The sequence below is a fragment of the Oncorhynchus nerka genome, linkage group LG3 (assembly GCF_034236695.1).
Source record: "Oncorhynchus nerka isolate Pitt River linkage group LG3, Oner_Uvic_2.0, whole genome shotgun sequence".
Taxonomy (NCBI): Eukaryota; Metazoa; Chordata; class Actinopteri; order Salmoniformes; family Salmonidae; genus Oncorhynchus; species Oncorhynchus nerka.
This window is the reverse complement of record NC_088398.1, coordinates 2308853-2335979: the sequence shown is the minus strand read 5'-3', so window position 1 is coordinate 2335979 and position 27127 is coordinate 2308853. Positions and strand designations below refer to the sequence as shown.

Genomic DNA, 27127 nt, shown 5'->3' with positions numbered 1-27127 from the left:
CGCACTAGTGACCATCAACCCACACTAGTGACCATCAACCCACACTAGTGACCATCAACTCACACTAGTGACCATCAACTCACACTAGTGACCATCAACTCACACTAGTGACCATCAATCCACACTACTGACCATCATCCCGCACTAGTGACCATCAACCCACACTAGTGACCATCAACTCACACTAGTGACCATCAACTCATTCTAGTGACCATCAACCCACACTAGTGACCATCAACCCACACTAGTGACCATCAACTCACACTAGTGACCATCAACTCACACCATCAACTCACACTAGTGACCATCAACCCGCACTAGCGACCATCAACCCACACTAGTGACCATCAACTCACACTAGTGACCATAAACTCGCACTAGTGACCATCAACCCGCACTAGTGACCATCAACTCACACTAGTGACCATCAACTCACACTAGTGACCATCAATCCACACTACTGACCATCATCCCGCACTAGTGACCATCAACTCATACTAGTGACCATCAACTCACACTAGTGACCATCAACTCACACTAGTGACCATCAACCCGCACTAGTGACCATCAACCCACAATACTGAACATCAACTCACACTATTGACCATCAACTCACACTAGTGACCATCAACTCACACTAGTGACCATCAATCCGCACTACTGACCATCAACCCGCACTAGTGACCATCAACTCACACTAGTGACCATCAACTCACACTAGTGACCATCAACCCGCACTAGTGACCATCAACCCACACTAGCGACCATCAACTCACACTAGTGACCATCAACCCACACTACTGACCATCAACTCACACTAGTGACCATCAACCCGCACTAGTGAACATCAACCCACATTAGTGACCATCAACTCAGGCTAGTGACCATCAACCCACACTAGTGACCATCAACTCAAACTAGTGACCATCAACTCACACTAATGACCGTCAACCCACACTAGTGACCATCAACTCACACTAATGACCATCAACTCACACTAGTGACCATCAACCCACACTAGTGACCATCAACTCACACTAGTGACCATCAACTCACACTAGTGACCATCAACTCACACTAGTGACCATCAACCCACACTAGTGACCATCAACTCACACTAGTGACCATCAACTCACACTAGTGACCATCAACCCGCACTAGTGACCATCAACCCACACTAGTGACCATCAACTCACACTAGTGACCATCAACCCACACTAGTGACCATCAACTCACACTAGTGACCATCAACCCGCACTAGTGAACATCAACCCACATTAGTGACCATCAACTCACGCTAGTGACCATCAACCCACACTAGTGACCATCAACTCAAACTAGTGACCATCAACTCACACTAATGACCGTCAACCCACACTAGTGACCATCAACCCACAGTAGTGACCATCAACTCATACTAGTGACCATCAACTCACACTAGTGACCATCAACCCACACTAGTGACCATCAACTCACACTAGTGACCATCAACTCACACTAGTGACCATCAATCCGCACTACTGACCATCATCCCGCACTAGTGACCATCAACCCACACTAGTGACCATCAACTCACACTAGTGACCATCAACCCACACTAGTGACCATCAACTCACACTAGTGACCATCAACCCGCACTAGTGAACATCAACCCACATTAGTGACCATCAACTCACGCTAGTGACCATCAACCCACACTAGTGACCATCAACCCACACTAGTGACCATCAACTCACACTAGTGACCATCAACCCACACTAGTGACCATCAACTCACACTAGTGACCATCAACTCACACTAGTGACCATCAACTCACACTAGTGACCATCAACCCGCACTAGTGACCATCAACCCACAATACTGAACATCAACTCACACTATTGACCATCAACTCGCACTAGTGACCATCAACTCACACTAGTGACCATCAACCCGCACTAGTGACCATCAACTCACACTAGTGACCATCAACTCACACTAGTGACCATCAATCCGCACTACTGACCATCATCCCGAACTAGTGACCATCAACCCACACTAGTGACCGTCAACTCACACTAGTGACCATCAACCCACACTAGTGACCATCAACTCACACTAGTGACCATCAACCCGCACTAGTGAACATCAACCCACATTAGTGACCATCAACTCACGCTAGTGACCATCAACCCACACTAGTGACCATCAACCCACACTAGTGACCATCAACTTACACTAGTGACCATCAACCCACACTAGTGACCATCAACTCACACTAGTGACCATCAACCCACACTAGTGACCATCAACTCAAACTAGTGACCATCAACTCACACTAATGACCGTCAACCCACACTAGTGACCATCAATCCACACTAGTGACCATCAACTCATACTAGTGACCATCAACTCACACTAGTGACCATCAACCCACACTAGTGACCATCAACTCACACTAGTGACCATCAACTCACACTAGTGACCATCAATCCGCACTACTGACCATCATCCCGCACTAGTGACCATCAACTCACACTAGTGACCATCAACTCACACTAGTGACCATCAACCCGCACTAGTGAACATCAACCCACACTAGTGACCATCAACTCACACTAGTGACCATCAACCCGCACTAGTGAACATCAACCCACATTAGTGACCATCAACTCACGCTAGTGACCATCAACCCACACTAGTGACCATCAACCCACACTAGTGACCATCAACTCACACTAGTGACCATCAACTCACACTAGTGACCATCAACCCGCACTAGTGACCATCAACCCACAATACTGAACATCAACTCACACTATTGACCATCAACTCACACTAGTGACCATCAACTCACACTAGTGACCATCAACCCGCACTAGTGACCATCAACTCACACTAGTGACAATCAACTCACACTAGTGACCATCAATCCGCACTACTGACCATCATCCCGCACTAGTGACCATCAACCCACACTAGTGACCATCAACTCACACTAGTGACCATCAACCCACACTAGTGACCATCAACTCACACTAGTGACCATCAACCCGCACTAGTGAACATCAACTCACATTAGTGACCATCAACTCACGCTAGTGACCATCAACCCACACTAGTGACCATCAACCCACACTAGTGACCATCAACTCACACTAGTGACCATCAACCCGCACTAGCGACCATCAACCCACACTAGTGACCATCAACTCACACTAGTGACCATCAACCCGCACTAGTGACCATCAACCCGCACTAGCGACCATCAACCCACACTAGTGACCATCAACTCACACTAGTGACCATCAACCCGCACTAGTGAACATCAACCCACATTAGTGACCATCAACTCACGCTAGTGACCATCAACTCACGCTAGTGACCATCAACCCACACTAGTGACCATCAACTCAAACTAGTGACCATCAACTCACACTAATGACCATCAACTCACACTAGTGACCATCAACCCGCACTAGTGACCATCAACTCACACTAGTGACCATCAACTCACACTAGTGACCATCAACCCACACTAGTGACCATCAACTCACACTAGTGACCATCAACTCACACTAGTGACCATCAACTCACACTAGTGACCATCAACCCACACTAGTGACCATCAACTCACACTAGTGACCATCAACCCACACTAGTGACCATCAACTCACACTAGTGACCATCAACTCACACTAGTGACCATCAACTCACACTAGTGACCATCAACCCACACTAGTGACCATCAACTCACACTAGTGACCATCAAATCACACCTTGAGTTTCACAAACAGAACAATGGAAATGAAGTGCAATAAAGAAACTCCAAATATGCTAAACATAGTAACTAGTGTCTAAACTGACTATGAACTTTAGTTACAGTACCTTCACAAAGTATTCACACATTGACTTTTTCTACATGTTGTTATTTAAGTTACAGCCTGCATTTACATTAGATTTATTAGAGATTTTGTGTCACTGATCTACACACAATACCCCATGTCAAAAATGTGTTTTGTTTGTAGAAACATTTCGAAAATTAATACAAAATTAAAAGCTGAAATGTCTTGAGTCAATAAGTATTCAACCCCTTTGTTATGGCCTCAATAAGTTCAGGAGTAAAAATGTGCTTAACAAATCACATAATCAGTTGCATTGACTCATTCTGTGTTCAATAATAGTGGTTAACATATATTTTTTATGACCAACCCATCTCTGTACCCCACACATACAATTATCTGTAAGGTCCCTCAATCGAGTAGTGAATTTCATGCACAGATTCAACCACAAAGACCAGGGAGTTTTTTCAATGCCTCGCAAAGAAGGGCACCGATTGGTAAGAAGACGCTGAATATCCCTTTGAGCATGGTGAAGTTATTAATTAGGTTTTGAATGGTGTATCAATACACCCAGTCACTACAAAGATACAGGCGTCCTTCCTAACTCATTTGCCAGAGAGGAAGGAAACTGCTCAGGAATTTCACCATGAGGCCAATGGTGATTTTAAAGCAGTTACAGAGTTTAATGGCTGTGATAGGAGAAAACTGAGGATGGATCAACAACATTGTAGTTACACAATACTAACCTAAATGACAGAGTGAAAATAAGGAAGCTTGCACAGCATAGACAATATTCCAAAACATGCATCCTTTTTTCAACAAGGCAACTTTAACTTTTTGTCGTGAATACAACGCATTATGTTTGGGGAAAATCCAACACAACACATCACTGAGTACCACTCTTCATATTTTCAAGCATGGTGGTGGCTGCATCATGTTATGGGCATGCTTGGAATTGGCAAGGACTAGGGATTTTTTTTATAAATAGAAACGTAATTCAGCTAAGCACAGACAAAATCCTAGAGGAAAACCTGGTTCAGCCTTCCTTGCAACAGACACTGGGAGACAAATTCACCTTTTAGCAGGACAATAACTTAAAACACAAGGACAAATATACACTGGAGTTGCAAAGACAACATTGAATTTTCCTGAGTGGCCTAGTTACAGTTTTGACATAAATTGGCTTGAAAATCTATGGCAAGATCAACAACCAACTTGACATAGCTTGAATAATTTTTAAATAATAATGGGTAAATATTGCACAATCCAAGTATGCAAAGCTCTTAGAGACTTACCCAGAAAGACTCACAGCTGTAATCGCTGCCAACTGTGTTTCTAACATGTCTTGTCTCAGGGGGTTGAATACTTATGTAATCAAGGTATTAGTGTTTTATTTTTCAACATTGTAATAAATGTTAGAATTTTTCTTCCACTTTGACATTACAGAGTATGCTGTGTAGATTGTTGACCAAAAATGACAATTAAATCCACTTTAATCCCACTTTGTAACCCAACAAAATGTGGAAAAAGTCAAGGACTGTTTCTGTATCTTAAATGCCAAAGGAAGAGTTTATTTCCAAAATGCTATATCCACCAACTCTTCCACCAGTGCCTTTTCATCACATATGATTGCTTATGGGTACCTTCATCTGTGTGTAAAATATAACTTCTAAGATTTTTAATTAATAGATTTTAGATGTGTATGAATTTTTTTGGTGCAAAATGCTATCAAATCAAATCAAATTTATTTATATAGCCCTTCGTACATCAGCTGATATATCAAAGTGCTGTACAGAAACCCAGCCTAAAACCCCAAACAGCAAGCAATGCAGGGTTAGAAGCACGGTGGCTAGGAAAAACTCCCTAGAAAGGCCAAAACCTAGGAAGAAACCTAAAGAGGAACCAGGCTATGTGGAGTGGCCAGTCCTCTTCTGGCTGTGCCGGGTGGAGATTATAACAGAACATGGCCAAGATGTTCAAATGTTCATAAATGACCAGCATGGTCAAATAATAATAAGGCAGAACAGTTGAAACTGGAGCAGCAGCACGGCCAGGTGGACTGGGGACAGCAAGGAGTCATCATGTCAGGTAGTCCTGAGGCATGGTCCTAGGGCTCAGGTCCTCCGAGAGAGAGAAAGAAAGAGAGAAAGAGAGAATTAGAGAGAGCACACTTAAATTCACACAGGACACCGAATAGGACAGGAGAAGTACTCCAGATATAACAAACTGACCCTAGCCCCCCGACACATAAACTACTGCAGCATAAATACTGGAGGCTGAAACAGGAGGGGTCAGGAGACACTGTGGCCCCATCCGAGGACACCCCCGGACAGGGCCAAACAGGAAGGATATAACCCCACCCACTTTGCCAAAGCACAGCCCCCACACCACTAGAGGCTATATATGCATTGTTTAGCTGGAATGGAATGTTAGCATCCTGTATATTTGAGTGTGCTATGTGGTTGTCTCACCTAGCTATCTTAAGATAAATGCACTTACTGTAAGTCGCTCTGGATAAGAGCATCTGCTAAATGACAAAAATTCAAATGTAAACGTTTTAAATACAGATCTCATATTACTGTATTTAATTATATATATATATATAAACTACCGTTCAAAAGTTTGGGGTCACTTAGAAATGTCCTTGTTTTTGAAAGAAAAGCACATTTTTTGTCTATTAAAATAACATCAAATTGATCAGAAAAACTGTGTAGACATTGTTAATGTTGTAAATGACTATTATAGCTGGAAATGGCTGATTTTAATGGAATATCTACATAGATTTACAGAGGCCTGTTATCAGTAACCATCACTCATGTGTTCCAGTGGCCCATTGTGTTAGCTGATCCAAGTTTATTCTTTTAAAAGGCTAATTGATCATTAGAAAAACCTTTTGCAATTGTGTTAGCACAGCTGAAAACTGTTGTCATGATTAAAGAAGCAATACAACTGTCCTTCTTTAGACTAGTTGAGTATCTGGAGCGTCAGCATTTGTGGGTTCGATTACAGGATAAAAATGCCAGAAACAAAGAACTTTCTTCTGAATGAAGGCTATTTCACATGAGAAATTGCCAAGAAATTGAAGATCTCGTACAACGCTGTGTACCACTCCCTTCACAGAATAGCGCAAACTGAATCTAACCAGAATAGAAAGAGGAGTGGGAGGCCCCGGTGCACAACTGAGAAAGAGGACAAGTACATTAATGTGTCTAGTTTGAGAAACAGACGCCTCACAAGTCCTCAACTGGCAGCTTCATTAAATAGTACCCACAAAACACCCGTCTCAACGTCAACAGTGAAGAGGCGACTCTGGGATGCTGGCCTTTTTGGCAGAGTTGCAAAGAAAAAGCCATATCTCAGACTGGCCAATTTAAAGAAAATATTAAGATGGGCAAAAGAACACAGACACTGGACGGAGGAACTGTGTCTAGAAGGCCAGCATCCCGGAGTCGCCTCTTCACTGTTGACATTGAACAACCCCAGGCCATGACCAGATAGTGAAAAACACAAACTCGTTCATAATTTCTTTAAACAATAAAAGCTAATTTACCAACATTTCTGAAAATTGATATATAGCAATTTGGAAATAAAATCTTCAAATATGATATTGAAGATGACAGATTTGGGTAACTCCTCTGTTTGCACTGTAAAGCTTGTGTAAGCCCCGGTTGGTACATATAGGTGGTACTACCTATATGGGCAGCCCTGCAGTCCAACTCAACATGGTGCCAGCAGATGTGGAGTTTTCACAGGAGACAGGGCAGAGAGAGAGAGAGGTAGATGAAGAATGCGAAAAAACAAAGAAAGAAAATGAGAAACCTAACCAACCAAAAACATAGAGACCCAGAGACCTGGGACTACCCCTTCACTATTGTGAATCACTAAATCAATACAGAAATACACTACGGAAAAAGAAGCAACAGCATGTCAGCATGTAGGACAACAGCTTAATTAATGTACTTGAATAATCCATAGAATCTAACCACATTTGGGAAAACTGGAACACACCAAACAAACAATAACAAGAAGAGTAATCTATCCAAAACAGAGATATATGGAGAAACCACTTCTCCAATATTTTTGACTCTATAACTAAGAACAAACATCAAAAACATATACATTCACAAATTCAAATATTAGAATCAGCTATTAAAGACTACCAGAACCCACTGGATTCTCCGATTACATTGAATTAACTACAGGACAAAATACAAACCCTCCAACCCATAAAGGCCTGTGGCGTTGTAATCCTAAATTAAATGATAAAATACACAGACAACAAATTCCAATCGGCTATACTTAAACTTTTTAACATCCTCCACAGCTCTGGCATCTTCCCCAATATTTTGATCCAAGGACTGATCACCGCAAACCACAAAATGGAGACAAATGACCCCAATAACTACTGTTGGATATGCATCAACAGCAACCTTGGGAAAATCCTTTGCATTATCCTTAACAGCAGACTCATACATTTATTCAGTGAAAACAATGTACGGAGCAAATAGTTTTTTTTAACCAAATTACCATACAACAGACCACGTACTCACCCTGCACACCCTAATTGACAAAATATCAATTCCTTTGGAACTTTTTTACTTCTTAAAAAAAAAATGTTCATCTGTTTCACTTGCTTGGCAATGTCAACATGTTTCCCATGCCAATAAAGCCCTTGAATTGGATTGAGGAAGGGAGGGAGGGGAGAGAAGAGACAAGATAGCAAATAAAAGGACAAGGGAGAGTATGAGGGAGAGAGCGAGAGTAGCACTTTCATACCCAGGTGTCAGTTTGCTCATGGTCTCCTGTCACCCCTCTCTCCTCCCTTCTCTCTCCTCTCTCAAATTATTATTTACATTTTCAATTCAAGAGGCTTTTTTGGCATGGGAAACACATGTTAACATTGCCAAAGCAAGTGAAGTAGAAAATACACAAAACTGAAATAAACAATAAAAATGAACAGTGGATCTGTATAATCTGAGGGAAATATATGTCTCTAATATGGTCATACATTGGGCAGGAGGTTAGGAAGTGCAGCTCAGTTTCCACCTCATTTTGTGGGCAGTGTGCACATAGACTGTCTTCTCAAGAGCCAGGTCTGACTACGGCAGCTTTCCTCAATAGCAAGGCTATTCTCACTGAGTCTGTACATAGTTAAAGTGTCACGTGTGCGCCCTCTCCGGCCTCTAGGTCACCAGGCTGCTCGTTATGGCACACACCTGTCACCATTGTGACGCGCTCCTGCATGTCATCAGACTCACCTGGACTCCATCACTCCGAGTATATATATGTCACTCCCTTTGGTTCCTTCCCAAGGCCTCATCATTTCTGTGCGTTTCTCATTTGGTATTTAGTTCATTTATTAAAACACTCACTCCCTGAACTTGCTTCCCCGACTCTCATCACACTCGTTACACAAGGCTTTCCTTAAGTTCGGGTCAGTCACAGGGGGTCAGGTATTCTGCCACTGTGTACTCTGTTTAGGGCCAAATAATATCCCTCTCCACAGATGTTTGGCCAGAGGGCTGTGATGTTAAAGCCAGAGAAACCCAGCCCAGGGTGAAAGACAGAAATGGCAAAAGTAAGGGAAGGCGAGAAACGCACAGGAAAGACATGAGGGTAGTTGGCGAAAGGGTGAGATTTCTTCAGAGGGCAGATGGAGGGGCTTGGAGAGTCACCTTTGTCAACCATCAAAACAAATGTCAGAATGCTGCAGTGAAAGATTTCAACTCCAGCTGTGAATTGTGTCAAAAGTAACAGTTTTGAAAGTGTGACCATCAATGTCTTTACTTTTGGCTATAAAATGTGAGAATTGAAAGCACTCAAGTCAGATTTATTATATCACTGTTTTTTAATTACATTAAAGTTTTCACATTTTAAACAAATGCTGTTATTTCCATATTTTTCACAATGTACACATTTTCCATACAAAGATTTACAAAAACAAAATTACTATACAGTGTCTGTATGTAGGGATTTCCTTTGCATTTTGTGTAACACCTGTAAACCGGATGCTGCTGAGGGGAGGACGGCTCATAATAATGTCTGGAACGGAGCTAATGGAATGGAATCAAACACCTGGCATCCATGTGTTTATGTATGAGATACCATTCCACCGATTCCACTCCAGTCATTACCACGAGTCAGTTCTCCCCAATTAGGGTGCCACCAACCTACTGTGCACACACCATAATGTCCAGTGTACCAGTTATGTTGTTTGTGTGACGTTGTTTACAGTATATCAGAGTATGCGATGAATGACCATCAGTAAAGGAAGGAAGCACAGCTCCCAGCCGTCATGCAATCACAACACCCACTCAGAATCCTGTCATTAGCGCTTTGCTCTCCTCCTTCCCCTCAATTCCCATTCCCTCCATCTCGTTCCTATACACACACACATCTGTTCAACACTAAACCATAAAGACATACAAAAGCAAACCAGCAATGACTAAAACAAGCCCAATTTGTTCACAAGAAGCTGTTGTACCATCTCAATGACAGAGGATCTGGTTATGTAGATATCTGTGAATATCTACAACATAGAATGTGTGTTTTGTTCTAGTGTGTGCTAATCTGTGCTTTAGAGTATGCATCTATCACATCATTGGGTTTTGTACAGTGAATTATAATTGAATACTGCATTGTTGAGGAAGGGCTTGTAAGTAAGCATTTTACTGTACTGTTCACACCTGCTGTATCCTGTGGACGTGACAAATACACTTTAGTTTGATTTTAGTGACATGTCAAGAAGAAACATCCCCATTGACCTGAGTATCTACTACACTAAACAAGACATGAACCGTTCTTAGAGGAAGGTCAGTTAATACATATACATCTATATACATCAATAGTCTCTACATGTAGAGGAGGAAACATGAGGCCGTTTCAGAGGACTACTGTAGGCTTTGGCTCAAACTATTTCAGATTGAACCAAGAATATGTACCCACATTATACACTGAGTGTACAAAACATTAGGAGCACCTGCTCTTTCCATGTCAGACTGACCAGGTGAAAGCTATGATGTCACTTGCTAAATCCACTTCAATCAGTGTAGATGAAGGGGAGGAGACAGGTTAAATAAGGATTTTTATGCCTTGAGACAATTGAGACATGGATTGTGTATGTGTGCCATTCAGAGGGTGAATGGGCAAGACAAAAGGTTGAAGTGCCTTTGAACGGGGTATGGTGGTAGGTACAAGGCACACCGGTTTGAGTGTGTCAAGAACTGGAACACTGCTGGGTTTTTCACACTCAACAGTTTCCTGTGTGTATATCAATACTCTTTCACCACCCAAAGGACATTCAGCCAACTTGACACAACTGTGGGAAGCAATGGAGTCAACATGGACCAGCATCCCTGTGGAACGCTTTCGACACCTTGTAGAGTCCATGCCCTGACGAATTGAGGCTTTTCTGAGGGCAAAAGGGGGTGCAACTCAATATTAAGAAGGTGCTGATCATGTTTTTTTACACCCAGTGTATATCACTGTTACAATTCAATTCAGGGTAATCATGAAAACAATTATCCCTTTGTCAGTTTTCTAATAACGATTAGTACATCACGTTTCCAGTTAGATCTGTTCCAGAGTCAGTGGGGTTTCCAAGTGTCCATACATTTCAAATGGAGTGAAAAGGAGAAAAAAGGGGGAATAGCATCCATCCTCTTTCATTTACAAAAACATGTAGAAAAACATCCTTCAGAAAATACTCTTGAAGATCATAGTCTCTGGAACGATCCACGTTCCAATCACACACACACACACACAGCAGTTCAGTCCAGTTGCAAATATAAAAATATCTATAAAAATCTTCTTTGTGCCAATGTCCAGCATTGGGTTGACAGTGTCTCTGTAGCTAGGTCTTTAACTCAGTCTCAACATAGTAACAGGGATAGTAGGACGGGGAACAGGGTGAAGAAGACCGACAGGGAGACCAGCTGAACACCTGAACTACCCACACTCTTCTGAACCTTCGGCTCCAACACAGTAGGGTCATCTGGAGAGAGAGAGAGAGAGAGAGAACATGTTATTATCAGAAACAAGTGGAACAATTCTACTATACATCTGACTGTCTCACTGGATGGACAGAAGGGAGACGTACCGGCTGGAAGCCTGTTGGAGGGGTTGTGCACTCCTCCTCCTCCTCCTCCTCCTCCTCCCATCTTTTCCTTTCCTCCATCCATCGCTTTCTCCATCGCTCCATCCTTGCCTTTGTCAGCCTTGGCCTTCCCAGAACCTGTAGAAGACAAGAAGTCATTGGTAAGAACTTGATTGTATGAACACCCAACGGGAACACCACTGAATATGAGGAACACTAAGCCTAGCCATTGATGCTAACGGAAGCTAATGCTACCATAGGAAAACCCTCTAAAGGCTAAAGCTAACAGAGGCGAATGCTAGCATGTTGATGGAGACAGGGGAATGGAGCTCACCATGAGGTCCAACCACATCCACCTTCAGTCTCAGACACTCCTGGCCGTGGTGATGCAGCGGCTTGGCTGAAGAGGGAGAAGAGATGTTTAGTACAAATACCCAAGCATTGTGTTAGAGTAGTCTATTGCACAGTTAAGTGGTAGTATTCATTCAGAAGTACTTCACATAGATAGTAGTGGTAGTAGTTGATGTGTAGTACTACTACAGTATTGATATACTTACAGATATAGTAGTAGCTCTCTCCCTGTCTGAACTCCTTGCCCAGGGTGAAGGGGGTGAAGCGCTGGAACTTCTCGGAGAACCTCTCGGGGGCGTGGGCAGCGAAGGGCCGGGAACATTCCCAACGCAGCTGGTCGAAGGAGTGGGGCTTACACACCTCATAGTCCTCCTTCTCTACCATGTACAGCACGTACCGCTCGGCCTCCTGGGACGGCAGCTCCCCACGCGTGTAGTGAGGACAGATGATGTCCAGGTAGTCGTTGATTTTCACCTCCACTGTGTACTCATCCCATAGGAAACTAGGGAGCGAGAGAAGAGAAAGGTGGTTAGTGACATGGCTGGCTATTACCTTTAGATGACCTTACATCAAGTAGTCGTCTCTGACTGACCGAAGGAACAAACGTAACATTATGAAATATCATCACGGCCCATTCCCAGCCAGATGACAGAGTTGAGCCCATTCCCAGCCAGATGACAGAGTTGAGCCCATTCCCAGCCAGATGACAGAGTTGAGCCCATTCCCAGCCAGATGACAGAGTTGAGCCCATTCCCAGCCAGATGACAGAGTTGAGCCCATTCCCAGCCAGATGACAGAGCCCATTGCCAGATGACAGCCCATTCCCAGCCAGATGACAGAGTTGAGCCCATTCCCAGCCAGATGACAGAGTTGAGCCCATTCCCAGCCAGATGACAGAGTTCCCAGCCAGATGACAGAGTTGAGCCCATTCCCAGCCAGATGACAGAGTTGAGCCCATTCCCAGCCAGATGACAGAGTTGAGCCCATTCCCAGCCAGATGACAGAGTTGAGCCCATTCCCAGCCAGATGACAGAGTTGAGCCCATTCCCAGCCAGATGACAGAGTTGAGCCCATTCCCAGCCAGATGACAGAGTTGAGCCCATGTTTGGGTGGGCTGTTCCTCTCACATGAACAAACACGCATGGAAGAACCAACTTATTCAAACACACACTGATAATAAACACTCACGGACAATCATAAACACACACTCATAATAAACACACAGACAATCATAAACACACACTCATAATAAAACACACAGACAATCATAAACACACACTCATAATAAAACACACAGACAATCATAAACACACACTCATAATAAACACACAGACAATCATAAACACACACTCATAATAAACACACAGACAATCATAAACACAAAGCTGTTAATAAGACTCAGCCCAAACAGACCGCGCGCGTGTGTGTGTGTGTGTGTGTGTGTCTGTATATTTGCACCTGCGGCACGTGTGTGTGTGTGTGTGTGTGTGTGTGTGTGTGTGTGTGTGTGTGTGTGTGTGATTGCGTGAGTCCTAGTGTAGACCTGTCACCCAGACAAGGAGAATTACTGAGTAGCTAATCAGGAGTCACTGGCTGAACTTGTTTGATGTATTTATTTAGACAAGAACACACCACTACACACCTACACTCTTTCTGCCGATCCCTCATCTGTCTCTCATCTGGAGGGTTCCACTCATGTTGTTTTAAGAGTAGAGTTTCACTGGCCAGCTGTATCCATGGAGAATAGATTGAGTGACAGTTTCTCCTTCTGTCTCTCTGTCTGTCATATACATGCGCTGTCTGCACAAGTCATTTAATCTCTCTCTCCCTTCCTACACAAGTCATTTAATCTCTCTCTCCCTTCCTACACAAGTCATTTAATCTCTCTCTCCCTTCCTACACAAGTCATTTAATCTCTCTCTCCCTTCCTACACAAATCATTTAATCTCGCTCTCCCTTCCTACACAAGTCATTTAATCTCGCTCTCCCTTCCTACACAAGTCATTTAATCTCTCTCTCCCTTCCTACACAAGTCATTTAATCTCTCTCTCCCTTCCTACACAAATCATTTAATCTCGCTCTCCCTTCCTACACAAGTCATTTAATCTCTCTCTCTCTCCCTTCCTACACAAATCATTTAATCTCTCTCTCTCTCCTTCCTACACAAGTCATTTAATCTCTCTCTCTCTCCCTTCCTACACAAATCATTTAATCTCTCTCTCTCTCCCTTCCTACACAAATCATTTAATCTCTCTCTCCCTTCCTACAAGTCATTTAATCTCTCTCTCCCTTCCTACAAGTCATTTAATCTCTCTCTCCTTCCTACACAAGTCATTTAATCTCCCTCTCCCTTCCTACACATTTAATCTCCCTCTCCCTTCCTACACAAGTCATTTAATCTCTCTCTCCCTTCCTACACAAATCATTTAATCTCTCTCTCCCTTCCTACAAGTCATTTAATCTCACTCTCCGTTCCTACAAGTCATTTAATCTCTCTCCCTTCCTACAAGTCATTTAATCTCTCTCCCTTCCTACAAGTCATTTAATCTCTCTCTCCCTTCCTACAAGTCATTTAATCTCTCTCCCTTCCTACACAAGTCATTTAATCTCTCTCTCCCTTCCTACACAAGTCATTTAATCTCTCTCTCCCTTCCTACACAAGTCATTTAATCTCTCTCTCCCTTCCTACACAAGTCATTTAATCTCCCTCTCCCTTCCTACAAGTCATTTAATCTCCCTCTCCCTTCCTACAAGTCATTTAATCTCTCTCTCCCTTCCTACAAGTCATTTAATCTCTCGCTCCCTTCCTACAAGTCATTTAATCTCTCTCTCCCTTCCTACAAATCATTTAATCTCTCTCTCCCTTCCTACAAGTCATTTAATCTCTCTCTCCCTTCCTACACAAATCATTTAATCTCTCTCCCTTCCTACAAGTCATTTAATCTCTCTCTCCCTTCCTACAAGTCATTTAATCTCTCTCTCCCTTCCTACAAGTCATTTAATCTCTCTCTCCCTTCCTACAAGTCATTTAATCTCTCTCCCTTCCTACAAGTCATTTAATCTCTCTCCCTTCCTACAAGTCATTTAATCTCTCTCCCTTCCTACAAGTCATTTAATCTCTCTCTCCCTTCCTACAAGTCATTTAATCTCTCTCTCCCTTCCTACAAGTCATTTAATCTCTCTCTCTCTCCCTTCCTACAAGTCATTTAATCTCTCTCTCTCTCCCTTCCTACACAAATCATTTAATCTCTCTCCCTTCCTACAAGTCATTTAATCTCTCTCTCCTTCCTACATTTAATCAAATCATTTAATCTCTCTCTCCTTCCTACACAAATCATTTAATCTCGCTCTCCTTCCTACACAAGTCATTTAATCTCGCTCTCCCTTCCTACACAAGTCATTTAATCTCGCTCTCCCTTCCTACACAAGTCATTTAATCTCTCTCTCCCTTCCTACACAAATAATTTAATCTCTCTCTCCCTTCCTACAAGTCATTTAATCTCTCTCTCCCTTCCTTCACAAATCATTTAATCTCTCTCCCTTCCTACAAGTCATTTAATCTCTCTCTCCCTTCCTACAAGTCATTTAATCTCTCTCTCCCTTCCTACAAGTCATTTAATCTCTCTCTCCCTTCCTACACAAGTCATTTAATCTCTCTCTCCCTTCCTACAAGTCATTTAATCTCTCTCTCCCTTCCTACACAAATCATTTAATCTCTCTCCCTTCCTACAAGTCATTTAATCTCTCTCCCTTCCTACAAGTCATTTAATCTCTCTCTCCCTTCCTACAAGTCATTTAATCTCTCTCTCCCTTCCTACAAGTCATTTAATCTCTCTCTCCCTTCCTACAAGTCATTTAATCTCTCTCTCCCTTCCTACAAATCATTTAATCTCTCTCCCTTCCTACAAATCATTTAATCTCTCTCTCCCTTCCTACACAAGTCATTTAATCTCTCTCTCCCTTCCTACACAAGTCATTTGAGTGGGTTAGTTGTCATCTTTCTTTCCCTCTGCACCTGTTGGAGTGTCAGTGGGTGACTGTTTTAACTCCTCTAGTGATTCTTCACCCCTGATGTCTCTTCCTACTTCTTTCTTCCTCCCTCCATGAAAAATACATATTGAGGGAGGTGGAGACAGTCTCTCTTTCTGTTCCTTTTCACCTCCCTTAACTTGATGACTCTAAGCTTTCCCTCCATCTCAGTTCTAGATTTTAAACTGTTGTTGTGGTGGTTTCACCCTCCCTCCCTCCAGTCAACCCCTCCAATCTACTGAGGTATACACGTGAAAGGACACAAATGTCTAACACACACACACCTCATGAAATAAACCCTAGAACATTGGGTAGAGCAGTGGAACGTATATTTCTGGTAGGAAGGAAAGTTAGAGAGATGAAAGAAACCAAGTGCTGTATCTGGTACCAAATTAAAACAGTGATTTCCAGCTGTCCTCCAGGCCTATTATTATTCAGCTCACACAGGGACTAGGAGTTGTGTTGCCGAGTGGAGTCAGTGGTGCTGGCAGGGTACACACACACACACACTTTTCTGGAAGAGCGATTGACTGTGGGTAAGAGCTTGTTATCCCTGAGGATGTAATCAGTAGAATATGCACATCAGAGTCTCATTGGTTCCCAGCCCTGGACTGAACAGACATCCACACAGGCCACAGCACAAACACCCTGACACATACTCTGGGTGTGTGGCTCTGTTCTGTGCCACGAGAGAGAGAGAGCATCTGTATCACAGGCAGCTGGTGGCACTTTAATTAGGGAGGAAGGGCTCATAGTAATGTATACACTAGCTTTGTGTGTGAGAGAGACAGTGTGAAGAACCCAGTTCATACATGTTTATGTTGTGTTAGTGTGTGTCCAAACATCAAAGCCTGGAACAGGAGGTATTTGCTATCCTGCCTCCCTCCTTTCATCCCTCCTTCCATCCCTCCTTTCTCTACTGTTGTTGTTGTCCTTAAGTGACAGACACACTGGCTCCATGTGGGTCTCTAACCCCCCTGCCACTGTGTGTGTGTGTGTGTGTGAGTGAGAGAGAGAGACCTAGCGAGAGTAACCTGCCTGTCACAACATGTATTGTTAGCAGAGCCCGTAACTAGGCTCATTAGCCAGGGCTAATAGCTAGATGAGACTCTCTCACACACCACTTCAAAACAGGATGATATCTTTGGCTTAGCCTTCGCATGCACACACACCGGTCTGCGGTTCAAGCGCTTAATTGACAAACAAATCTGTGTTCCTTTCTAATTTATTTTCTTTGACTCAGACTGGTAATGACAGGGTTGAGATGAACGGCACGAGAGAACTGCACTGCTACAGTAGAGTAAAGAGACTCCTAACTGAATGGAATCCACCCGATTTCCACACTAATCACAGCTTCTCCTTAAAAACATGTTCCTGTCTAAAGCTGCCAAAACACATATTCTGTTGCTAATCTGTCACTCCACACAAACACACTTTCAGATCTCCCTTTGTCGCTCTTCCTACTTAATTAAAAGCTATCTGGGGTCTGGGGCCAAGCTGTTGCCCACAAAGGGAGGAGGGGTTCTGAATAGGGTGCAATTACTCCTCCCCCTAAAGACATAAACCCTGGAGCTGACTAGACTCCAGTCTGCCCCCCATCCTTCACCCCCTCTAGCCCCAAGGCTGTGCTCAGTGTCCTCTGCTCACTAGTAGAGGCTGATGTAGATGTGATGAGGTATGTTGTGCAAAATGCTGAGAGCCATAGTAGCTACGTGGTCCATGTTGCCCATAATTGACTCTGTACAATAATCATGATGAAGCTAGATTTACAGTAACGTTGACGGCCGTACTTATCAATGGGAGGGGTTGTGTGTGTGTGTGTGTGCGCAATCTCAGCCTAGGGATCTGGGAGAAGTTCAGCTGATTGAAGCCATTTGACACAGGGCCAGACTCACAACTGGAACACAAGCACCCCTTCCTCCCTCCCTCCGAACAGTAGTCTGTTCACAGGAGAGTGAGAGTTGCGTTAATGTGATAGCTACACATGTGAGGGAGAGAGAGGTTCTCTGAATACCATAATTCAGGCCGCCTCACAGCCCAGGCACTTGAGCACATCTGTTTATCAGGGCAGAGCCTGCCTGTCTCACTGAGGTGTGTGTGTGTGTGTGTGTGTGTGTGTGTGTGTGTGTGTGTGTGTCTCACTGAGTTGTGTGAAGGTAGTCTCCCTTCACCTCTCCTCTGAACTGAACAGTTCACAGAGCTGCTACTGCAGCTACTGCGTCACAGATGTGTGTGTTTGCTTTGAGTGTGTGTGTGGTAGGTGGTTATGACAGTAGGGTGATTTGGGTGAGTTGTTTAACACCTCATTAAGTTCTCAACAGCTTTGAAGTCCTCTCCTCATCTCTTGCTGTTATCACATCTCTCCCCTCTAGATTCACATGCCATCCCTCTCTTCTCTTCTCTTCCCTACTTAAAGGCCCATTTCTCTTCTCTCCCTACCATCCCTCCAGTGTTTTCCATATAAAAACCCACAACCAAAATGCTCTCCTTTCTCCCCGTCTCCTCCTGCTCTCATTCTTTGGGGAATGTTACAAACTGTCAGGCAAGTCACAGGGGTTAGAGTTCAGAGTCAGAATCCTCATACACACTCCTTACTGACTCAGCAAGGGAGAGTCTAGTCACACACAGCGGGTCTGAAGGGGAGTCAGCACTGTTAACAAAACCCACCATATACTCCACAGATAGTCGGCAACACACACACACACACACACACACACACACACACACGAGGAATGTCATGACAGGGCTTCTGGGGTATGTGAGAGTCTGTGGAATAGAATGCTCTCACACCATACAACTATAAAATCTTCACACACAGGTGTATAAATGACCCTATTAATTCACTTTGGTATCCCACGTTCACACCTCAACTCAAGAGGATATAAGCCTGTCAGTTGTAATCTGGGTTTGAGTTGTATCTACTAATACAGTATTATACACCAACTCCCCTAGTAGAACCTCTAGAACGCTCTAATCTCGCTCTCTAATCTCCCACATTCTCTCCCAAGAGGAGAGTTCCAAAGAGGCCATTCTTCTGTCTGTCACGCTCCAACAGGTCAGAATAACAGGAGTCTAATCATTCTGTCCCAACCCCCATTATCACATCCAGACTCCAATTATTACTACCACCACCTATTCATCGCATGTGTGATTCTTTATAAGGAATTGCAGGGTTTGAGAGCCTTTAAAAATGTCAACACAACCTTTTCTCCCCTCCCTCCAGCCATGTCCCATCTCCCCTCCCTCAGTATCTCCCCTCCCTCCCTCCATGTCCCATCTCCCCTCCCTCCCTCCATGTCCCATCTCCCCTCCATGTCCCATCTCCCCTCCATGTCCCATCTCCCCTCCATGTCCCATCTCCCCTCCCTCCAGCCATGTCCCATCTCCCCTCCCTCCAGCCATGTCCCATCTCCCCTCCCTCAGTATCTCCAGCCTCCCTCCATGTCCCATCTCCCCTCCCTCCCTCCATGTCCCATCTCCCCTCCATGTCCCATCTCCCCTCCATGTCCCATCTCCCCTCCCTCCAGCCATGTCCCATCTCCTCCCTCCAGCCATGTCCCATCTCCCTCCCTCCAGCCATGTCCCATCTCCCCTCCCTCCAGCCATGTCCCATCTCCCCCCGCCAGCCATGTCCCATCTCCCCTCCCGCCAGCCATGTCCCATCTCCCCTCCCGCCAGCCATGTCCCATCTCTCCTCCCGCCAGCCATGTCCCATCTCCCCTCCCGCCAGCCATGTCCCATCTCCCCTCCCGCCAGCCATGTCCCATCTCTCCTCCCTCCAGCCATGTCCCATCTCTCCTCCCTCCAGCCATGTCCCATCTCTCCTCCCTCCAGCCATGTCCCATCTCCCTCCCTCCAGCCATGTCCCATCTCCCTCCCTCCAGCCATGTCCCATCTCCTCCCGCCAGCCATGTCCCATCTCCCTCCCTCCAGCCATGTCCCATCTCCCCTCCCGCCAGCCATGTCCCATCTCCCCTCCCGCCAGCCATGTCCCATCTCTCCTCCCTCCAGCCATGTCCCATCTCTCCTCCCTCCAGCCATGTCCCATCTCTCCTCCCTCCAGCCATGTCCCATCTCTCCTCCCTCCAGCCATGTCCCATCTCTCCTCCCTCCAGCCATGTCCCATCTCTCCTCCCTCCAGCCATGTCCCATCTCTCCTCCCTCCAGCCATGTCCCATCTCTCCTCCCTCCAGCCATGTCCCATCTCTCCTCCCTCCAGCCATGTCCCATCTCCCCTCCCTCCAGCCATGTCCCATCTCCCCTCCCTCCAGCCATGTCCCATCTCCCCTCCCTCCAGCCATGTCCCATCTCTCCTCCTTCAGTCTTTCTACCCTTTATGCGCTCTAAACTAACCCACCCACCCTCTTCCTCCGTTCATCCTCTATTCTTCCCTTGCTCTTAAAAAGGTAACATATCAGAGCTCTTCATGACAGCCTAATTTCTCAACACAAATCCCTTCCTCTTCTACCCATCCCCCGCTTTCTGTTCCCAACTCTCTCTTTCAGATGAATAGAAAGAGGCTACATGTTGGCAGGTTGCTAGATATGCAGCTTGGTTTGGGTCAATGAGGAGAACTAGACTCACAGGTCTCTCAACCAGGGCGATTATATTCCAACTAACCCTGGTTCAATCTGGATTATACAGAATAACACGGTTGGGGTCAAAACTATTTTCATTCATTCAAAGTGAATGTCATGAATTGCAAAAATTATTGCTGGAAATATCCTGGCTGCTTCAAACAGAGAAAGAAAGAAAGAAAGAAAGAAAGGAAGGAAAAGGTCAGTCAGGCCTGAGACTGGAAGTGGCCCTTAGGGGGCAACAGAGAGCCATCTCTGAAATGCTACATGAGATGATACTGGACACACAAACATGACCCTACACACACAATGTGATAACGTGAGGATAAAGCAGTCCTCAGTCCTGTAGAATTGAGTCAAACAGTAACAGTGGGGAGACACAGCAAGCTGCTTTGATCTGTGTGGAAAACTACTCAGGAAAACAGAGCAGGGTCTGTGAGAAAGAGAGGGACTAACGGAGAGAGAGAGGAAGTTGGGACCATAGATAAGGAGCAGAGAGGAAGAGTTGAGATGGAAGGGGGCCCAGGTGGTGCTAATTAAAGTATTTAAAAAAAAATCCATAATTTAAACACGGCAAAGCGTTTTATGTTACATCCATGATAATGTGTGTGTGAGAGTGTTAGGTAAGACAGCTGTTATGTCAGCAGGAAACAAGCTATATGCCTAGATGTGATTGAATGGATAGAACTATACGCTGTGTAGCTGACTGACTGCAGATACCCGATTGGCTCCTTTAACTGATTGTTCTCAGTAGGATATGTTCCTCTACATATTTAAGGAGCTTCAGATTTACTAACACACACACACACTACGGCAGAGAGATAACAGGGATATAATCTATTCTAAATATAAAAAGCAGCAGAATGACGATGACGATTTTAGTGTCTATGGGTCAGCTAGTCAGATTACAGCTCAGATTGTCTGTAATCTGTGTGCGCATGCATTTCCCCCTCATTCTGCTGTAGGATTAGAGACCCAGAGCGACAGATGAGGTGGGAGGGAGAGAGACTTGCTTTGGCAATGTTAACATGTTTCCCATGCCAATAAAGCCCCTTGAATTGAAAGGTGGGATCCAGAATAGAGAGAGGGGAGAAGGAGAGAGAGAGAGAGAGAGAGAGGGGAGGGTTTCAGAATAGAGAGAGGGGAGGGTTTCAGAATAGAGAGAGGGGAGGGTTTCAGAATAGAGAGAGGGGAGGGTTTCAGAATAGAGAGAGGGGAGAAGGAGAGAGAGAGAGGAGGGTTTCAGAATAGAGAGCGGAGGGTTTCAGAATAGAGAGAGGGGAGGGGAGAAGGAGAGAGAGAGAGAGAGAGAGAGAGAGAGAGGAGGGTTTCAGAATAGAGAGCAGAGGGTTTCAGAATAGAGAGAGGGGAGGGTTTCAGAATAGAGAGAGGGGGAATGTAGCCTGAGGAAAGAAGAGCTTTACAACAGAGAAGAAAATCACACATTTAACATTACAACCACACCACCCTCTTCCCCCACCAGCCACCACAACCCTAAACCTCTTCCTCTAGGACATATCTGTTCAGACAAGCCCAACACCTCAACAACACGAGAGGGAAAGACAAAAGACAGAGGATTGGAAATGTAGCTATATAGGAGAGGAGAACATGAATACTTGAATATGTGGTAGAGATGAACTCATGGAAACAGAGAGTGAGATAGAGGTGGTCAGGCAATAACAAGCTGGAGAAGACGCAGCTGGTGTGGAGAAGAGGGAGTGACAATGGAGAGAGGAACAGACAGGTACAGAGGGAGGGAGAGAAGGAAAGGGGGGTCGAACACAGCTGACAGAGTTGAGTATAGTAACAGGGGAAGTGTGGAATGCTGGCTGCTACTAATATTAACACCCAACTCCTCCCTCCTGCCCCGAGAGAGAGAGAGTGTGTGTGTGTGTGTGTCACTGATTTACCAGTGCTCCGTAATATCGCCTACATATAGGGCCCCTCCCTTTCTCTGACATTGGAGTTCAGGCAACACTACACACTCACCCTCAGTCAAAAACAAAAACACACTTCCAGTAACAAGGCATTGCGCCAGAACTAATGATTAAGCTGTTGGATCAGGTCGAAACAAGCCCAGTCTCTCTCACACACACACAAAAACCAGTTTCTATACCAGTCAAGTTGGAGACTGACAACTGTACACACTCACTGAGCGATCTGTGTGTTACCATCCGAAGTCAGTCAGTAAACATCAGTTTACACCTGATCGCCTTAGATCAATCAGCCAGGAATCAATTAGAATCAATTAGACTCAGTGATTCACTGGCTGTCAGTCTGACTGACAGATTGATCACATGGGAGTGAATCAGGTGGTTGAGACACAGTGTAAAGTGGGACGACAGTTGAGGAACCAGATTGGGCTTTCAGGCTGAAAGAAGTCTGAGAACTGCCCAGAGAGAAAGTTGAAAAAGAACGATAGAAACTGAGAAGGAGGGATTAAAGAGAAGGACGAGGGATTATACAGTAAACATATGGTAACAGTAGCAGGTGGGTACGGCCCAGACTAGGATTAAGTCTTCATTTTTAACACTGATTATTCTCCTTCTGAAAACCACATTCACTGAGTTCCAATTGGAGGTTTTCAGAGACTTTAGATAAAGAATTCTGGGAGAAAAAAGTGTGTGTGTGTGTGAGACATATGCAGTAGAGAATGTGAGTAGAGCTTGTATCATGAGTAATAGTTATCAGTGTGAGTCTATCGGTCTTTAGTGGACACTGTGTGAACATATCTGTCTGGTTATGTGTTAGTCTATCTTTAGTCTGCTACGAAAAGGATTAGTGTACATGATGATTGTTGTTGTTGATGATGTTATGCAACACAAGTTAAAGTGGGAATGTAGTCCAGAGCCGGATTAAAGAACACAGTCTTGCGCAGCTAAACTTGTGGGGACAAGGTTAACCCCCAACCCTAACCTAAACCTAGCTCCTAACCCTAGATCCTAGAAATAACATTTGATCTTGTGGGGATCAACAAAATGTCCCCAGTTGGTCAAATGTTTGTTTACTATTCTGGTGGGGACTTCCTGTCCGCACAAGTATAGTTAAACACACACACACACACACACACACCACACACAGAACACTGCCCCTCAAATGTTCTCTGCATTCATAGCAATTCTCACTTGACCTACAACTCTGAAGCACCGATTTCTCCTCTATAACCGCTTTCTTTTAGTTTAGTTCAGAGGTCCTTCTCTTCGGTTCTTTTCTCCCTCTCTCTTCCTCATATCACCTGATCAACAGAAGTCATGTTCCTTGTGCTCGAGGCACCGTCTCAGTGCTGTCATACCGACAAACCCAGGTGAAGTCAGACCTGCGTACAGAACAGGTAAAGTACACGACTGACTCACACCGACAAAAACCCATTACGTCACGACGCATGACATGCTATGACTCGTCAACAATATTTTCCTGTGCTCACGTCATTAATTCAATTACAAAACCAATGTCTTTCCCATTTCATAGGAAATCTAATTTAGTGTTCTGTCATCACCATTGTCCTAAGGAGAATGAGGCTACAGAGACAAAGTGCAAATCGAATTAAGGTAACACAAAAAGGCCGATAAGAAGGTACAATAACGTCGACCCAGAGTCGGCTGAAACCGTGACCCCTCAGTCTTTGTCCATTTTCTCTCTAAAATAATCCATCCTTCTTTCTCACCATCTTCAGCTCTGTGCTAAAAGCTCAATAAATCACACTGCCTCACATATGCTGTCAAGCTCCATTGATCCCACTGAGTGGCAGGGTAGCAATACACTTTCTGACCCCAAATCAATCAGCATTGGACATCCCCCCCCCCCTTGGAGAGCTGAAGTGTCAGACTGTCAACAGCACCACTAGAGTGAAACACAGACATACAGTCTATATTCAGACACTCAGGTCGAGTTGGTTCATGTCAGGCTTTATTTTTATGCTGTGTGAGGAAGTCTGTCTATGTATCGAGATCATATATATGGTTGATTCTGTCTGTCCATCTGTCTCAGAATTCGTTCCCAATCTTTCCCTTGTTCTCGGTTTATGCCCTGCTGCGCGATTGGCCTCCCATAGCCTGATTACAATTCTGTTACCTGGTTAAAAGGGCAAGCAGACAGCTAATACAACAAGGCACATATCCTACAAGTGGAAGAAATAAAAGCAATAACAAAATCCAGATGTACACTTCTATTCCACATTGGTTCAACATTTCATTGAAATGACGTGCAATCGACGTTGATTCAACCAGGCCGTGTGTGTCCAGTCTGTTAAAGAACCGAGGAAATTCAGCGCGTAGGATATCCATTGAGTGGATGAGACACACAGTATTTATCCCATGACAGAAAGTTTATTTAAATTGGCCTGGTGTAGTGTCAGATAATCATTCTCAAAGTGAGTTGAGCACTAGGTGCGCGTAAACAGAAATCACACACACTTTTAATGTGTGCTACACCAAAATACGCACACACAGAGAGAAAGAGATTAAGAACACCTACTTTGGGTTTGTGATATTCCAGAAGACGCTATGTCTCTCTGCGGAGGCGAACCAGGTTCCGAAGCTCACAGTCAAACTCACCAGCCACACCAAATCCATAGCTGCTGATTTTGGACCAGAACACCAACAAATACTGTCTGTTATTGCAGAATAAGTCTGTGCAGAATGTGCACACTGTCAAAAGAACTGTATGATAAGGGTGCTGGTCTATAGGTCCTGCTTTTCTGTAGGGTTGAGACCTCCTTCTATTGAGTTTAACAGCGGTTTGTATGGTTCAGTCCGAGGTGCGTAGACTGTTTTGTCTAACGGAGCCACGCCTCTCCCGGTTGTATAGCCAATAGCAGCGGGAAAACCGCCCCGCTGCTCTGACTATTCAACTAGAGACGTCATGAACACTTTATCCAATCTATATGATATTGTCAAAGCCATGGACAGAAATATATAGGCCTATCGCTATTTTTGTGACATTGAAATGAATTCATGACGCACTCAAAATAGTTTTTGTGTGTGTGTGTGTGTCCCCCTGATTAATTATAGGCTCACATATTCAACAACATGAAAATGAGAAATAACAATACTATGGTATACTTGAGAAAATAAGTGAATCTAATGTAATGTAAAAGTCTACCTAAAGGTTGTAGGAGAGCTGATCTGTGACTGTGTCTGTCAGTCAGATGTTATCCTATTGAATCATTAAGATGTTGTCTGTGTAGCTAATCTTCTGGGTCCCCTGTAGCCATATAGCCTGCAGGCACACAGTGACTGTAAATTAGCAACACAAAGCTGCTCAAAATAATCCATTATAATACAGTATAGCCCACCTTTTTTATCCCACTTTTAGTATTCACTTCTTTTGTGCCACTAAAAAACCAGACTGGCAAAAACAAAAATGAGCACATTGCAGAAATCAAGCAAGAATGAATAAGTGTGCCAAACACACTATGTTCTCTGCTAGTCCTGGCCTCCATGGGTTCAGGGGCTGACCAACAGGGGGCAGGGACCAGGACAAGGCCCGGCTCAGAACTTCAGTGTGTGTGTGTGTGTGTGTGTGTGTGTGTGAAGATGAATGAAGATGTCTCTGCAGTGGATAGTCAATGATAACTATATACACGGGGTGAATCTTTATTTTCAACATAGTTTCCTATGACCGAAAAGAGCTTCTGGACATCAGAACAGTGATCCCTAACTTCCATTTGGATTCAGATGTCTACTTCAACAAGTTGGCAGCTGTTGACATACTGCTCAGACCAGAGGCCCTAATCCCGGGACTCAAAAGAGGAAGAGACGCTGCAAAAGAGGCAAACAAGTGGGCTCCCTGAGGAGACAAATAAACACCTGTACCCTCCGTTCTATTGGTAAATGACCAATCACCAGAGTACATACTAGACAAGCTCTGTTCTATTGGTAAATGACCAATCACCAGAGTACATACTAGACAAGCTCTGTTCTATTGGTAAATGACCAATCAACAGAGAACATACTAGACCAGCTCTGTTCTATTGATAAATGACCAATCACCAGAGTACATACTAGACAAGCTCTGTTCTATTGGTAAATGACCAATCACCAGAGAACAAACTAGACAAGCTCTGTTCTATTGGTAAATGACCAATCACCAGAGTACATACTAGACAAGCTCTGTTCTATTGGTAAATGACCAATCACCAGAGTACATACTAGACGAGCTCTGTTCTATTGGTAAATGACCAATCACCAGAGAACATACTAGACGAGCTCTGTTCTATTGGTAAATTACCAATCACCAGAGTACATACTAGACAA

At 44.3% G+C, this 27127-nt stretch overlaps 1 protein-coding gene across 1 annotated transcript; it reads right to left on the bottom strand.

Moving 5' to 3' along the window:
* Positions 1-9650: 9650 nt before the first annotated feature.
* Positions 9651-25617, bottom strand: LOC135563753 (ephrin-A1-like). Its single transcript, XM_065007014.1, has 5 exons — positions 25347-25617; positions 12474-12769; positions 12251-12316; positions 11920-12054; positions 9651-11814 (listed from the first exon to the last, which is right to left on the bottom strand). Exons 1-5 carry the CDS (start codon positions 25442-25444, stop codon positions 11693-11695), a joined length of 717 nt encoding a protein of 238 aa, XP_064863086.1. The 5' UTR covers positions 25445-25617; the 3' UTR covers positions 9651-11692.
* Positions 25618-27127: the final 1510 nt, after the last annotated feature.

Bases quoted from the DNA above. Each gene is read 5' to 3' on its own strand.
- LOC135563753 (XM_065007014.1), bottom strand. From the start codon at position 25,444: ATGGATTTGGTGTGGCTGGTGAGTTTGACTGTGAGCTTCGGAACCTGG. The intron at 12,770-25,346 runs GTAGGTGTTCTT...CTCGCTCCCTAG, and splicing joins TGGAATATCACAAACCCAAA to TTTCCTATGGGATGAGTACA. The intron at 12,317-12,473 runs GTAAGTATATCA...CTCCCTCTTCAG, and splicing joins AGAGAGCTACTACTATATCT to CCAAGCCGCTGCATCACCAC.